Source organism: Portunus trituberculatus, chromosome 40, assembly GCF_017591435.1.
Source record: "Portunus trituberculatus isolate SZX2019 chromosome 40, ASM1759143v1, whole genome shotgun sequence".
NCBI lineage: Eukaryota > Metazoa > Arthropoda > Malacostraca > Decapoda > Portunidae > Portunus > Portunus trituberculatus.
In genome coordinates, this window is record NC_059294.1 from 15711066 (window position 1) to 15726873 (window position 15808).

At 42.9% G+C, this 15808-nt stretch overlaps 1 protein-coding gene across 1 annotated transcript in view; it reads right to left on the reverse strand.

The window, feature by feature from the left end:
- LOC123515850 overlaps positions 1-15149 on the reverse strand; it is an 81171-nt gene extending 66022 nt beyond the window's left edge. Inside the window, exon 1 of the mRNA XM_045274737.1 lies at positions 15024-15149. Coding sequence (XP_045130672.1) covers positions 15024-15149 — 126 coding nt within the window. The remainder of the gene's footprint in view (positions 1-15023) is intronic.
- Positions 15150-15808: the final 659 nt, after the last annotated feature.

Genomic DNA, 15808 nt, shown 5'->3' on the forward strand with positions numbered 1-15808 from the left:
CTCAGACAAAGGGGAGCAGATACAGCGGGAACAACAGAGGAACAAGAAAGGAAGTCAGGGAAGGGCAGGTTAAGGAATGGATGGTGTGCGAGAGAGACAGGAAAGGAGGGGATGGCGCGAGGATGAAAGAAAGGCAGAGGACAGGAAGGAAGTCGAGAGGTGAGGAAAGGAGAAGCAAAGAGACAGGTGACGCAATAGGAATTACTGGATATAGAGACAGAATAATATCAGGAGAATGAAAAGTGCTAAATATCACTGAATGGATACATCACAACAATGAAGTCATAAGTAACCATATACCATGCCAGAAAAAAATCATTAATACTACAATCTATGCAGACGCTGAACCTCCACACAAAGAGACGGGCAGTAACTTATATTCCAGGGAAGAGGGATGACGAGAGAAGCAAGGAAGGCAAGGAAGGCGAATGGGTTAGCAATGCATGACAAGATAGGAAGGGATATGAGTGGTTGGACACAGAGGAGGGAGACGAGCCAGCTGAGTGGTGAAGAGGGAACAGTTCGGAGGAGAATGAAATAAAGGAAAATAATTGAAGATAGTTAAAAATAAGAGAAGAAAAGATAAGAAGATAAGAAAGGAACGGAAAGCAGTAGAATGGAGAGAAGAGAAAAGAGAACATGGGAGTAGTGAAAAAAAGACAAATAGATGGGGAGGAGAAAAGTAGAGAAGAGAAGAGAAGAGAAGAGAAGAGAAGAGAGGAGAGGAGAGGACAGGAGAGGAAGGGATATGATAGAAAACATAAATATTGATAAGAGAAAGGGATATGAGAAGAAATGTAAGGGATGCAGTTGTAGAATTAAGAAATGCGGAGGGGTTAGGCAAAGGAACCAGTGGTGGGCGACGCATCACTTTCACTGCAATCGTCACGACCACCACTGCCGCCGCCGCCGCCTGAACCAGATGGCGGGGCTTGCCACCAGGTATTTTTGGAGGCTGAAAATTTCAATGAATGATTCTTCCTCTTGTCTATCTCCGACCTTGACCTTGAGAGAGAGAGAGAGAGAGAGAGAGAGAGAGAGAGAGAGAGAGAGAGAGAGAGAGAGAGAGAGAGAGAGAGAGAGAGAGAGAGAGAGAGAGAGAGAGAGAGAGAGAGAGAGAGAGAGAGAGAGAGAGAGAGAGAGAGAGAGAGAGAGAGAGAGAGAGAGAGTGTGTGTGTATAAAACAAATATTTAATTCCATAGATAAAAGTAATAAAACTGTAGAAAAACTGAAAACTCACTTAGAAATGAGATTATGGAAACACCTCAAAGTGATACACGTAATGACGCAAAATTCAATAATGATGATAATAATAACAGTAGTAGTAGTAGTAGTAGTAGTAGTAGTAATAGTAGTAGTAGTAGTAGTAGTAGTAGTAGTAGTAGTAGTAGTAGTAGTAGTAGTAGTGATAATAAAATTAATAAAAATGTCAAGTCTCACTTTTACTGCATAACAAAAAAAAAGAAACGCGATTTCAGCACAATGAGAGTTTGTCAGGTTTTTTTTTGTTTCTCTCTCTCTCCCGAGAGGCAAAAGTAGAGTTCAAAATACATGTGATTGTAACTCTGTGTGTGTGTGTGTGTGTGTGTGTGTGTGTGTGTGTGTGTGTGTGTGTGTGTGTGTGTGTGTGTGTGTGTGTGTGTGTGAGCAACAGTCTCGGGATGATAACATCATCCGGAATAAAAATAAAAAATCATAGTATAAAAAACACAAAGGATGAATGCAGTAAATAACAGTATATCAATAGCACATATGTGTAAAATAAACAGAAAAATAAGAGAAACAATCTCAAATTAGAAAACCGACATTAAATTCACTCTTGCCAAGAAAAAAGCTATGCAATTTTTAGAAAGTGAAGAAGAATGCAGAATCGTGTTTTAACTTTTATTAGACACATGATTCGCGGTGCAGTGTATAGAGCATAACGAAACCCAGGAAAAGCTGTGGGTGCAGAGGTAACCCAGGTGGTCATTTTAGCCTCGTGTTGGTCTCTAGAGGTACCTGAAGAAACTTAGAGAGTACTGTGGAAAGCATGATGTCACAATGATATATATCCCCAACAAAATGAACAGACTGAAAAAGATATGAGAAGCGAGGCCATGCAGTGTTGTAGCGTGTCTCCAGCTTCACCTTTAGACATACAATTCAAGATATCAATAGTGGGAGAGAAATAATGCAAGAGAAGCAAGAAAGAATATAAATGAAGAAAGTGAGGAGCAGAAATACTGAAACTAAAATTAGGGGGAACGAGGCAAACCAGTAGTTGCGCCTTTCTCTGTACATACGAACACTGCAAACACACAAAAAAAACACATAAAGATAAAAAGACAATTCTCCAGACGGCGCATTTGTTCTTGTAATCACCACCGGATATTTTTCCCTCTTTTTTTCCCAAGGTGATAAATGCTTCCTTTGCTTGTGTGTCTCTCTTTTAGCTCTCATTACAGTCTTCCCACGCACAGCACGAGTTCCCCTTGCTTGGTGTGGGTGCCAGCTATACTTCCTTTCAGATAGATAATAACACCAACTCGTCTGTGTGTGTGTGTGTGTGTGTGTGTGTGTGTGTGTGTGTGTGTGTGTGTGTGTGTGTGTGTGTGTGTGTGTGTGTGTGTGTGTGTGTGTGTGTGTGTGTGTGTGTGTGTGTGTGTGTGTGTGTGTGTGTGTGTGTGTGTGTGTGTGTGTGTGTGTGTGTGTGTGTGTGTGTGTGTGTGTGTGTGTGTGTGTGTGTGTGTGTGTGTGTGTGTGTGTGTGTGTGTGTGTGTGTGTGTGTGTGTGTGTGTGTGTGTGTGTGTGTGTGTGTGTGTGTGTGTGTGTGTGTGTGTGTGTGTGTGTGTGTGTGTGTGTGTGTGTGTGTGATGTGGCCATTAAATCGTTGTCTATATATCTATCTATTTCAACAGACTAACTGTGCGCGTGTGTGTGTTGGGGTGGTGGAAGGTAATTTGGTCGGTGGCTGGGCAGGATGAGTATCCGCTGACCAAGAAATAAAGACAAAATAAGAAGAACAGCAACAATAACAACAGATGGAAAAAAAAATTATGACACCAAATTGCTATGTTCTGGCTGATGACTCCCAAGGATTCCCGCACTAGAGACGTGAGAACCTTCAAGGGTTTGGAGGACTTGTAACTAACATGACCTACTACACTTAAGTCCTGCACTGATAGAGAGTGTAACATTTAAGACTAAGTGGCGTTGATAAAGAACACACCAATTAGGATACATAACACAAACAAACAGACAAAGAGACAGATAGAGAGAGACGGAGACGGACAGACAGACACACATATGGACAGATGGACAGACGGTCAAAAAAGTGAAACTAAAATAACATTTGATTCTCTAGGCAAAACACTAAAGTTTGCTCTCAGATAACGCGTTAGATGGACAAATGAGACAAGAAAATTCGCTGAGGTGGTTTAGAAAAGACGGGCTGCTGACAGATGAGTTAACAAGACTTGGGGATCTTTTATCTTCTTACAGGCTTTATTAAACTGAATAAACGAACCCAGTGAGAGGAGCGTACGGTCTGAACCATAAGGAATAGAACATATCCTAAGTTACATTAGTAAAATGCTCGAGACATACCAAAAAGACAATGGACCTAATTCGGACAATCTAAGACAGTTCAGGCAAATCTATCATCTCTCTCTCTCTCTCTCTCTCTCTCTCTCTCTCTCTCTCTCTCGTTTCACCTTTGCTGTCCTACATCTCTTCCTTCTGTTTATATAAAGCATAGAAGGCTCCATACTTCATGAAGCAGCATTCCTTCCTTTATTCTGGCTGGAATAGCATGTTAATTAGAGTGATTTTAATCAAAAAATATCATAAGACGGAAGTTATGACATGTAAATCAAGCCACACACCCTTTCTCACCCTCACTCCATGGCCACCACCTGCTCCCTCCTTGTTCCTACATTTTTCATACTAGTACCTGTCAGAAGCAGTTCTAGCCAATACCAGCTGCCATGAAAAGAGGAAAACAGATGTCACTTTAGTAAGAAATATAAGTAGGAAAACTGTTTCATGAAGCAAGAAAACGTCTGCACCTCAACACAAAAAGCAAAGAACAAAAGCTTGGAACTGCCAACGGGTTTGCTGTTCTTTGTCCTTCCTTTGTATTTCTCCATATTCTTCCCGTACCTTAACTGTTCCTGGACATTTCAGAGAAACAATAAGCAACATAACTATAAACTAATAGAATAAAACTTTGTACATGTTCTCAAGCGTGTAACAAGACGAGTTTTTTTAATTATACTTATGACTATTACTGTGAGGTTACTTTCTTTCCTATAGCTACTCTGTTGCTACACAGGACAGGACAAGATAGGAGAGAATATTTACGAGCGCGCACAAGAGCGCGCGCACACACACACACACACACACACACACACACACACACACACACACACACCGCGTAGTGTAGTGGTTAGCACGCTCGACTCACAACTCACAATCAAGAGGGCCGGGTTTGAGTTCCGGCCCGGCGAGGCAACTGGGCAAGCCTCTTAATGTGTAGCCCCTATTCACCTAGCAGTAAATAGGTACGGGATGTAACTCGAGGGATTGTGGCCTCGCTTTCCCGGTGTGTGGAGTGTGTAGTGTTGTGGTCTCATTCCTACCCGAAGATCGGTCTATGAGCTCTGAGCTCGCTCCGTAATGGGGAAGACTGGCTGGGTGACCAGCAGACAACCGTGGTGAATTACACACACACACACACACACACACACACACACACACACACACACACACACACACACACACACCGCGTAGTGTAGTGGTTAGTACGCTCGACTCACAATCGAGTAGACCCGGTTTCGAGTCCCGGGGACGGTGAGGCAAATGTGCGAGCTTCTTAATATGTAGCCCCTTTTCACCTAGCAGTAAATAGGTACGGGATGTAAGTCTAGGGGTTGTGGCCTAGTTTTCCCGGTGTGTGGAGTGTGTGTTGTGGTCTCAGTCCTAACCGAAGATCGGTCTATGAGCTCTGAGTCTGGGGAAGACTGACTGGGTGACCAGAAGACGACCGTGGTGAATTATACACACACACACACACACACACACACACACACACACACACAGCGTAGTGTAGTGGTTAGCACGCTCGGCTCACAATCGAGAGGGCCGGGTTCGAGTCCCGGTAAGCGGCGAGGCAAATGGGCAATCCTCTTAATGTGTAGCCCCTGTTAACCTAGCAGTAAATAAGTACGGGATGTAACTCGAGGGGTTGTGGCCTCGCTTTCCTGGTGTGTGTTGTGTGTTGATGTGGTCTCAGTCCTACCCGAAGATCGGTCTATGAGCTCTAAGCTCGCTCCGTAATGGGGAAGACTGGCTGGGTGACCAGCAGGCAACCGATGTGAATTACACACAGACACACAGCCTCACAAGACCTGTTTTCTACTTTGGTTGAGCCAGTAAGAGAAAAGATGTTCTATCATATTACATATTGGGAAATTCAATACCGATGATACACACACACACACACACACACACACACACACACACACACACACACACACACACACACACACGCGCGCGCGCGCAAGATACACACGCCCGGTAGCTCAGTGGTTAGAGCGCTGGCTTCACAAGCCAGAGGACCGGGATTCGATTCCCCGGCCGGGTGGAGATATTTGGGTGTGTCTCCTTTCACGTGTAGCCCCTGTTCACTTAGCAGTGAGTAGGTACGGGATGTAAATCGAGGAGTTGTGACCTTGTTGTCCCGGTGTGTGGTGTGTGCCTGGTCTCAGGCCTATCCGAAGATCGGAAATAATGAGCTCTGAGCTCGTTCCGTAGGGTAACGTCTGGCTGTCTCGTCAGAGACTGCAGCAGATCAAACAGTGAAACACACACACGCACGCACGCACGCGCACACAGCACACACACACACACACACACACACACACACACACACACACACACACACACACACACACACACACACACACACACACACACACACACACACACACACACACACACACACACACACACAATCTTGAATGCCACTATCCATCCCTTTAGTCTCTCCACGTATATGAATCACTACAATTGCGATGTGTCTTCCACTTCTTTTATGTCAGCTTAGAAAAACTGATCGATCGTTTTTTTTTTTTTTTTTTTGTTTCTTCTTTGTCTGTATCACTACCATGCATTCTCGCCGCCCACTGCTCTCTGTAACCATACCTTCACCCACCTAGCACTATACTCAGGAAAATGTTAAACAGCCACGGCAGTATCTCGTACGCCTCTCATGTCCAAACTCTCTCTAGTAAACATTTTTTTCCCGCTGCGTTCCTTAATATACTAGCGTGTATTTTCCTAAAACAAGATCGTTATAGTTTCTACTACGTACCTATATAATTTCCCCCATACCCCATAAATTTGCAGACCATGTAGCGTATCATTCATATCAGTCTTACATTTTGTTCAAATCCACAAATGTCACTTATCTTCTTTTTTTCCTGTGAGGACTCTCATTGTGAACTTTGTTGTGACACAATCCACTTTCATAACACCGGGTAATTCCAAAAAGCGAGAATGAACGGGGCCGAGGCCACGCGCAGCCATTCATGAAGAAAGAAGACCAGCATGTACCTTTCACTTTTCACAAGGTTTTAACATTCAAATACACAATGCTATAGTTACCTTTGAAATTTCAAGCAAACCATTGTAAAAAAAAAAAAAAAAAAAATCGTAAAATTTCGACGTAATTCTTTTGAAATTATTTACAATTATATTTTCCTTTCAGTCAGCTCTTATTGCATATGCTTCATAGATTAATAATAATAATAATGATAATAATAATAATAATAATAATAATAATAATAATGATGATGATGATGATGATGATGATGATGATGATGATGATGATAATAATAATGATAATAATGATAATAATAATAATAATAATGATAATAATAATAATAATGATAATAATAATAATAATAATAATAATAATAATAATAATAATAATGATAATAATAAAATTATGAGAATAAAAAGTAACAACAACAACAACAATAACAACAACAACAACAACAATACCGATGATACACACACACACACACACACACACACACACACACACACACACACACACACACACACACACACACACACACATACACACACACACACCACCACCACCACCATAACACAAAGACCAGCAGAGGGTGTACAGAAAGGCAGGATACAGAAAGCCTGGCAGGCCAAGTAGGGCAGGGCAGTAGGGGATGGGCCTCGCTGCCCCCTGGCAAGTTATTATCTGTTTTGTAGAACAGCGAAATGAGAGGCTCACTTCCGCCAGCAGGGAAGCAAGACAAGTCACGCAAGCCAAGACAGGGAGCTGCTTGGCCGGCTGCCTCGCCCTCCCACGCCGGGCTGGCAGCTCATGCCCAATGGATACCTCGCTGGCAATATATTTTTTTTCTTTTTACCCGATTTTATTTACAGAGTTTCGCGCAGTTCTAGAGATAAAGAAAAAAATTACACACACACACACACACACACACACACACACACACAGCGCGAAAATGCTTGCCATGAGCCATTTCATAAAGAACAAGTAACCCAAAACAAAACAGATTGCTGATTTAGTAAATTCAGATGTACACCAGAACATGCATTATTCTGTTCTCAAACCTTAAACGGGTACGGCTCCAGGCTCGTCTAAATGCTGAGCCTTTGATGACTCACCCAACTATCAAGTCAACCAGTCATGGTAAGCAGCAGAGGCGTTGTTGGGGAAAGGATGATTGTGGATTGAGAACACAAACACATGGGTAGATGGCATTGACCCTATGCCGTGGGGGACATGGAGAGAGACCCTCGTTTAACACAGTGTAACCCCACATTTGATGCTCTCTGCCTCTACTGGAACGATAAAGATCAGCATTGGCTAGTAATGAGCATCATCTTGGTAACTATCGTACTCAAGGAATAAGAATAACTGGTCCATCCATCCCCTCGTCGATCTCTATCAAGATGCAACTGAGGTATAGCCATCCCAGATAGTGTTCCTGAAGAGAAAGAGTTAACGTATTTATCAATTACAAAAACATCCAGGACAAGCGCTTCATCAACAAAGCAGAAAGAGGTTGCATAAGTGGTTATATAATTTCAAACTGATTAATTTCGTAATAGCAAAATTTCCAAATCATTGATCTACACAGTAGTACTGAGATGGCATGGAAAAGGCAGGCAGCCGATAGAGAAAAGTGAAGAGGGCGATGAAAGTCCTTTGTCCATCAATGGAATCATAAAAGCTGTTATCCTTGATTACGATATAAAAAAGCGAATATTTACGATATATTACTCTCCCGCATCTTAGAAAAGAAGTTTACGAAAACAAGGAGAAACGCTTGTTCAGATGGAGTTAAAGGAGACAAAAGGTTGCGACATCCTTTATAACTAGTACAGCCCAAGGCCCTGGATCAAGTATGATTTAGTTGCGAGTCCATTGCCAAAAATTTGCCTACAAGCCACTGCCGCTAACCAAGGCTTCAAAACTCACCGAGACAGGTGCTGGTGCGTCTTTAGCCCATCAGCCGAGACAGCCATCAACAAGAGGAATGGAAAATATATAATGAATTAACATCATGAAAAAACAACGAACTTTACTTGAGTGTATATAGATATGTAAAGTAATATATCTTAACGAATCCTTGGTCTCCCTCTCGCGTACTGAGGACACGAATGAAGGCTCCCCCCAAGGACACCGATCTACGTCTATAGCAGTGAATAATGTCGGAATGGAAGCCCAGATGATACAAGAAGGCAGAGCAGATAGATACTTGATCATGGTGTGGCTTGGAATAAACGGGCAGGGTAAGGGATTAAAATAAATTTTATATGTAGATAGAAACAGCGCATCATATCTCAACAGGCTGCAAAAGCGCACACCATCATGACAGCCGTAGTACATGCACAACACGCCTGGCCACACCTGCTCCCTCCTGACAGCACTTCCTTGCTGATAATGATCACTCCTGGATATGCCCTCCTGCAGCCGTTACAAGGGGAAAGAGAGAGAGAGAGAGAGAGAGAGAGAGAGAGAGAGAGAGAGAGAGAGAGAGAGAGAGAGAGAGAGAGAGAGAGAGAGAGAGAGAGAGAGAGAGCACCCGCCACGTAAGGTAATGATGAGCATTCACCAAGAAGCAGCTCGCCAGATCGTGATGTCAGAAGCACGGGTCCGGGCTGCGAGGTGTGGGCGGCGAATACTAAACCACAACCTCGGGATGAGCCAAGGAAACTGGTATTTCCTACTTTCTTTATAAGCATTTTCTGAACCAAAATCCAAGTCAAATATTTATGTTTGTTATGCGACGTTTTGGAATAGTCGGAGAGCAAGAAAAGGAATAGACCTGTGAAACTAGTGACACCAGCAACAACCAGCAACAACAAAGCAGCAGCAGCAGCAGCAGCAACACACTCGGTCTATCCTTCACTAAAAATCTAAACTGGAAATTTCACATCTCTACTCTTGCTAAATCAGCTTCCAAGAAGTTAGGTGTCCTATGGCGTCTTCGTCCATTTTTCTCTCCCTCCCAGCTGCTTGCTCTGTACAAGGGCCTTATCCGCCCGTGTATGGAGTATGGCTCTCATGTCTGGGGGGGATCCACACACAGCTTTACTAAACAAGGTGGAATCTAAAGCTTTTCGTCTTATCAACTCTTCTCCTCTAACTGACTGTCTTGATTCTTTAAGTCACCGCCGCAATGTTGCATCTTTATCTGTCTTCTACCGCTGTTTTCATGCTGTCTGCTCTTCTGAACTTGCTAACTGCATGCCTTCCCCCTCCTGCGGCCTCGCTGCACAAGACTCTCTACTTCTTCTCATCCCTATTCTGTCCATCTTCCTAATGCAAGAGTTAACCAGTATCTTCACTCCTTCATTCCCTACACTGGTAAACTCTGGAACTCTCTACCTGTGTCTGTATTTCCACCTGCCTATGACTTAAACTCTTTCAAAGAGGAGTGTCAAGACACCTCTTACGTTAACTGGACCCTCCTTTTAGATTTTTTTGTTTTTTCTCTTTCTACTTTCCTCTTAACAGGGCCTGGCAACCAGCGGGTTTTTTTTTTTTCCAACACTTTGTTTGCCCTTGGCCAGTGCCCTTGTAATGTAAAAAAAAAAAAAAAAAAAAGTAGTAGTAGTAGTAGTAGTAGTAGTAGCAGCAGCAGCAGCAGCAGCAGCAGCAGCAGCAGCAGTAGCAGTAGCAGCAGCAGCAGTAGCACCAACACCAACAGCAGCACCACCACCAGCACCAGCAGCAGTAAAACAAGGAGAGGATGCAGAAAATATTATTATTCTTTTTATTGATATTCTTATAGTTAATTTCATCATTATCATCGTCACAATCGTAACTCTACTTTATGTATTGTTAACTTCTTACTTTCAATTCCCAAAGAGGTGAGCATAACACACCCTGACAGTGTGCCACTCTAAGTACTAAGGGGGTGGCAGGGAGAGCGGCGTGAGTTGTGGGGATATGTGGCCACAGTCCCTTTGACCCAACGGTGCCATTTTGGTCTGCACCACTGTATTGGTGGCAGGCGGGATTTATGGCAGCGGGGATCGAACCTAACCAATCATAGACCTCGCCTACTCAATCCGCTCCTTTATTCGTGGCCGCACCATGTGACCTTGTTTTTGTGGCGTCTAATTTCAGTCAGCCAATTACTTATCTTGCATGGATAGCGGTTCGCATGGCAAAGTAAAACCTGCTAACATCCACAAAAGCACCAGGATGTACATCACAGCAAGTAGGAATGAGGAACAAGTGGTAACCATGTGCCAGGTACAAAGCAGTAACTTCCTGTCCCAGCCGCCATCAGATCATGGCCCCACGCCTCGTTCCGCCACTCCCTGAGCACTTAGCGTTCTTAGCCTCGTTCACCTCCCCGTTACCTCGGCCGCCTGGACCAAAACACACCGCTTTCAAAACAATCCTGGAACGTCCACCTCTTGCCTTGCCCCATCCGGCCCCGCCCCGCTCCACCTTGCCTTGCTTTGCTTCGCCTCGCCTCGCCTCGCCTCGTCTCACCTCGCCTCCCGCCATGCTGCCTCGCGGAACCTGTCTTATTTCCCACACAGCAGCAGCTTCGTCAACGCAAGCAGCAGCAACAACAACAGCAGCAGCAGCAGCAGCAGCAGCATAACATCCTGTCGTCTGGATCCGGGAGACGAGACATCGCACCCAAGCGAGTTTTTATACGTCTCAGTCTGATGTGATGGTGTGTACGTATCTTTCCTGCAGCCTCCTTTTTATTCTCTCTCTCTCTCTCTCTCTCTCTCTCTCTCTCTCTCTCTCTCTCTCTCTCTCTCTCTCTCTCTCTCTCTCTCTCTCTCTCTCTCTCTCTCTCTCTCTCTCTCTCTCTCTCTCTCTCTCTCTCTCTCTCTCTCTCTCTCTCTCTCTCTCTCTCTCTCTCTCTCTCTCTCTCTCTCTCTCTCTCTCTCTCTCTCTCTCTCTCTCTCTCTCTCTCTCTCTCTCTCTCTCTCTCTCTCTCTCTCTCTCTCTCTCTCTCTCTCTCTCTCTCTCTCTCTCTCTCTCTCTCTCTCTCTCTCTCTCTCTCTCTCTCTCTCTCTCTCTCTCTCTCTCTCTCTCTCTCTCTCTCTCTCTCTCTCTCTCTCTGTCGATTGTGAAATACAGAAGAGATATTTGTTTAGTTGTCACTGATCCTTAGTCTAGCGTGAATCATAATATCTTTATTTTCGGGTCCTCCGAGGACACGAATATTAGACAGTTTAGTGAACTTTCAGCAAGTCGTGTTAAGCAGATTTCTTTCTAGATATAAAGATTATACATAATTCAAACATAAAATCCACACGTAAACTTGAAATGTGCACTGCGAAGAATGAGGTAAAACTACAATCTGATGATTCCGGATGTTACCTTCACCACGAACCAAGGCTTCTCAAACAGAATACCGATGATTTATTACAAATTCTCTTTCTAGAATGAAGTCGTCATACAAAGTTTGTTATACGACATGAAGTATCGATTGACTGTCCATTACAGCACAGGTGATGCCACACGTGCTGTGTAGACAATCGATTTGCACATATGACGAGGAAAAATTGTGCAGTTCTCCTCTTTTCGTTAACTTGGTTCTTGTACGTATAATGACCTAATATGTCTTAGAATGTGCACATAGTTATTCAAAATCTTTACGTAAATAACTTCGGATTGAAAGAGATTCTGGTTACCTCTCAACCCAAGGGAAAGATTATAAAGTCTAACTTTGTTCGATGAATTTACAACACAATAATTCAGGGAACAAGTGATAAATATATGAGAACATACACTAATTAGAGGAGTATCTATTGCTCTGCTTTGTACTTATACTACTACTGCTACTACTACTACTACTACTACTACTACTACTACTACTACTACTACTACTACTACTACTACTACTACTACTACTACTACTACTACTACTACTACTACTACTACTACTACTACTACTAAACTACGTAGGAGAAGACAAGACTGAAACAGGACAATGTCATGATAAAACTAACACAACGGATAGGCATCATGAGCAATATTACAGATTATCTTCCCTTTCCAGAAGAAACTCGAGGTGTAAGCCCAATATAATGAGACCAGTGCTGTGTTGTATTTGCACAATGACAAGTTTCGACATAGTTACACCGCCAATACAGTGTCTGCCATAGCGCTGTGCAGACGTCAAACTCTTGTACCAAAACACATCAATGTCGACACGCAAACAAAAGATGGTCTGGCGAGTGTATATAGTGGGAAGTTTACCTAAGGTGCACTCCATTGTAATATCTCTCTCTCTCTCTCTCTCTCTCTCTCTCTCTCTCTCTCTCTCTCTCTCTCTCTCTCTCTCTCTCTCTCTCACACACACACACACACACACACACACACACACACACACACACACACACACACAAAGCCCGTGATTCAGCCCCGGGGGGTAGGTGAGCAGGAAACCCTACTCGTCCCTATGATGTTGGCCGACCCATGACTCAACTCGATATGCGATTATGTCCACTCCACTCACTACGGGAACTTCAGGTGAGTCTTACCTTACAAGTGACGACGCCAGGAGCAACACTGCGAAAACGACATGTCAAATGTAAATGTCTACTCAAAATAGATAAATAAATGAACAAATAAATAAAGTAATGAACAAATTTATAAACATACAAATGAATGAATAGATAAATACATAAATTAATAAAATAAATAAATAAACAACGAGTTCAAATTGAGTAAAAGTAATTAACATGGAATATGCAATTCATCAAACATTTTTGTTGTTTCCTAATTAAAAAAAAAAGATAATTCCTAATAGTATTGAAACAATTCATTTAATGATTTCTTCACCAGTTCGTAAAAGAGATCTTTCTCTTTTATTTACAAGTAAACTATCACACACCCCTACACACACACAGAAACACACACACGCACACGTAACCATTTATTTTTTTGTTTTTCTTGTATTTTGTCCTGTTCTCTTAATATGAGCAAAACATTGAGTATATAGCGTGCCGGGTTCTGATTTGTGCCTATGTGGTGTGTGTGTGTGTGTGTGTGTGTGTGTGTGTGTGTGTGTGTGTGTGTGTGTGTGTGTGTGTGTGTGTGTTATTCACCCAACCAGCCTTTCCCCTACGGAAAGTGCTCAGAGCTCATATTGGCCGATCTTCGGGTAGAACTGAGACCACATCACACACCGCATACACCGGGAAAGCGAGGCCAAAACACCTCGAATTACATCCCGTATCTACTTGCTGCTAGGTGAACAAAGGCTACACATTAAGAAGCTTTCCCATTTGCCCCCTCAGCTCCCGGGACTCGAACCCGGGCCCTCTTTGTTGTGAGCCGAGTGTGCTAACCAATACACTACGCGGTGTGTGTGTGTGTGTGTGTGTGTGTGTGTGTGTGTGTGTGTGTGTGTGTGTGTGTGTGTGTGTGTGTGTGTGTGTGTGTGTGTGTGTGTGTGTGTGTGTGTGTGTGTGTGTGTGTGTGTGTGTGTGTGTGTGTACTAGTTCTTTCATTGGACAATCAGGGCAATACAGGGACGGTTTACAGTCTTCCTCGTGTCTTGTGGCGCCGTGTTTAGGCTGCTTAACACACATGGTTTCTAGCCCGGTAATAATGCGTCTAGTATTCAATAATTATCCTGAATCGTTAGAGTTACGATAAAAAAAGCAATGATGATCATGATAATTATGTTCAGTTTGGTAGGTTAATTTTTCACTCACAATCTTCCTTACCACTACTCTTTTAATTTTATATGCAGTCGAACCTTAACAATATGTCATTCCCCTCAGATAAATATTAATCTCTTTCCTATTCTTCAGTAATGTTAAATAGTACGAGCCGGTGGAACATTTTTTCCACTCATCATGTAATTTTCATGTTACACGGAGGCGTCAAGGGTCCCTAAAAATTGCGAAAACTTCCTTTACATACGGGTGCGATCAGTATTATTAATCTGTACGAAAATACTAAACATTTATCTCAATACCTAAACTTTTCTTCAACGATATTCTAGCCATATAGATATACATCTCCTGTCCTCTCTCTCTCTCTCTCTCTTTCTCTCTCTCTCTCTCTCTCTCTCTCTCTCTCTCTCTCTCTCTCTCTCTCTCTCTCTCTCTCTCTCTCTCTCTCTCTCTCTCTCTCTCTCTCTCTCTCTCTCCCTCTCTCTCTCTCTTATTACATAAGCAGTGACAATGAGCAGTGCCAATGTTCTCTCAGCCTTTACGTTTCTTACACAGAGATTCACGGTAATTACCAATCTAAAGTGTCCTCTTTCCTATAAAGTAGTGGTGTTTACATTCCGTTGGCTAGGTGTTCCCCGTCCGCCAGTCCCTGCTGGGTCTCTACTCCCTTTGCGCGCATTTACGAGACATTTATGGTTGGGTCAGACCACTTTAGCGCTTTCGACGATGACTTTTCCCTTAAATACTTATGATAATCTTGGATACGTGTTTACCACATAAGCGTTTAAATGTGGTAAACTCCAAGGGGAACACTCACCGCCTTCTGTATCCCTTCCCGCCTCTTCACTCGCCGCGGCCACGACCGAAGTTCCGTTGGGATGTGAGCCTTAATTGCATCGGCAGGTATCTGCGGGAGAATGAGTGGCAACTCAAGGTACTTCATGTCCTCGTGAATCCTTAAGATAGCTTAGGGTAGTGATGGTGAGATAATCATATCTATGCGAGGTCAGCATCTGTTGTCTTATTTGTTTACACGGCAAGCAAGCACAGCAGAGATATCGCTGATAAACCGGCGACACAGCAATTGTAAAAATTTTGTTTTTAATGTCTGTTCAATTTGAGAGTGACGGAATATGGAAAATTTTATTCAATGACTGCTCTACCATGTTCTTTATTACCTGTACGCTTCATCCACTCTAGACAAGAAAAAAAACATGGCAAAAGACAGAAGGTCGTGGCAATAATTCTTACTTGTTTGGTGTTGCACCTCATGGTTTTGAATGCAGCTTTCTATAAAAACCAGTAAGAATAAAAGTGACATAAGTATATAGAAGCCCAGTACTGAATATACGTATGTATACATGTAAATACCAAATGATTAGTGAACAACATAAGAGGACTTATTTAAGAGGTCATGGTTTTTTACGACGAGGCAGGCCATTAGGAAGCCATGCAGATGTATAATCCCTTGACAAAAAATACAGAATCAGGTGAAAGAAAATATTGTACTCATATATGTAACAAATTGTGGGATTGTGAGGAATGAACGAGAGAGATCTTTGCCATACAAAACCCCAATTCAATCTCTACAATGTCACATAA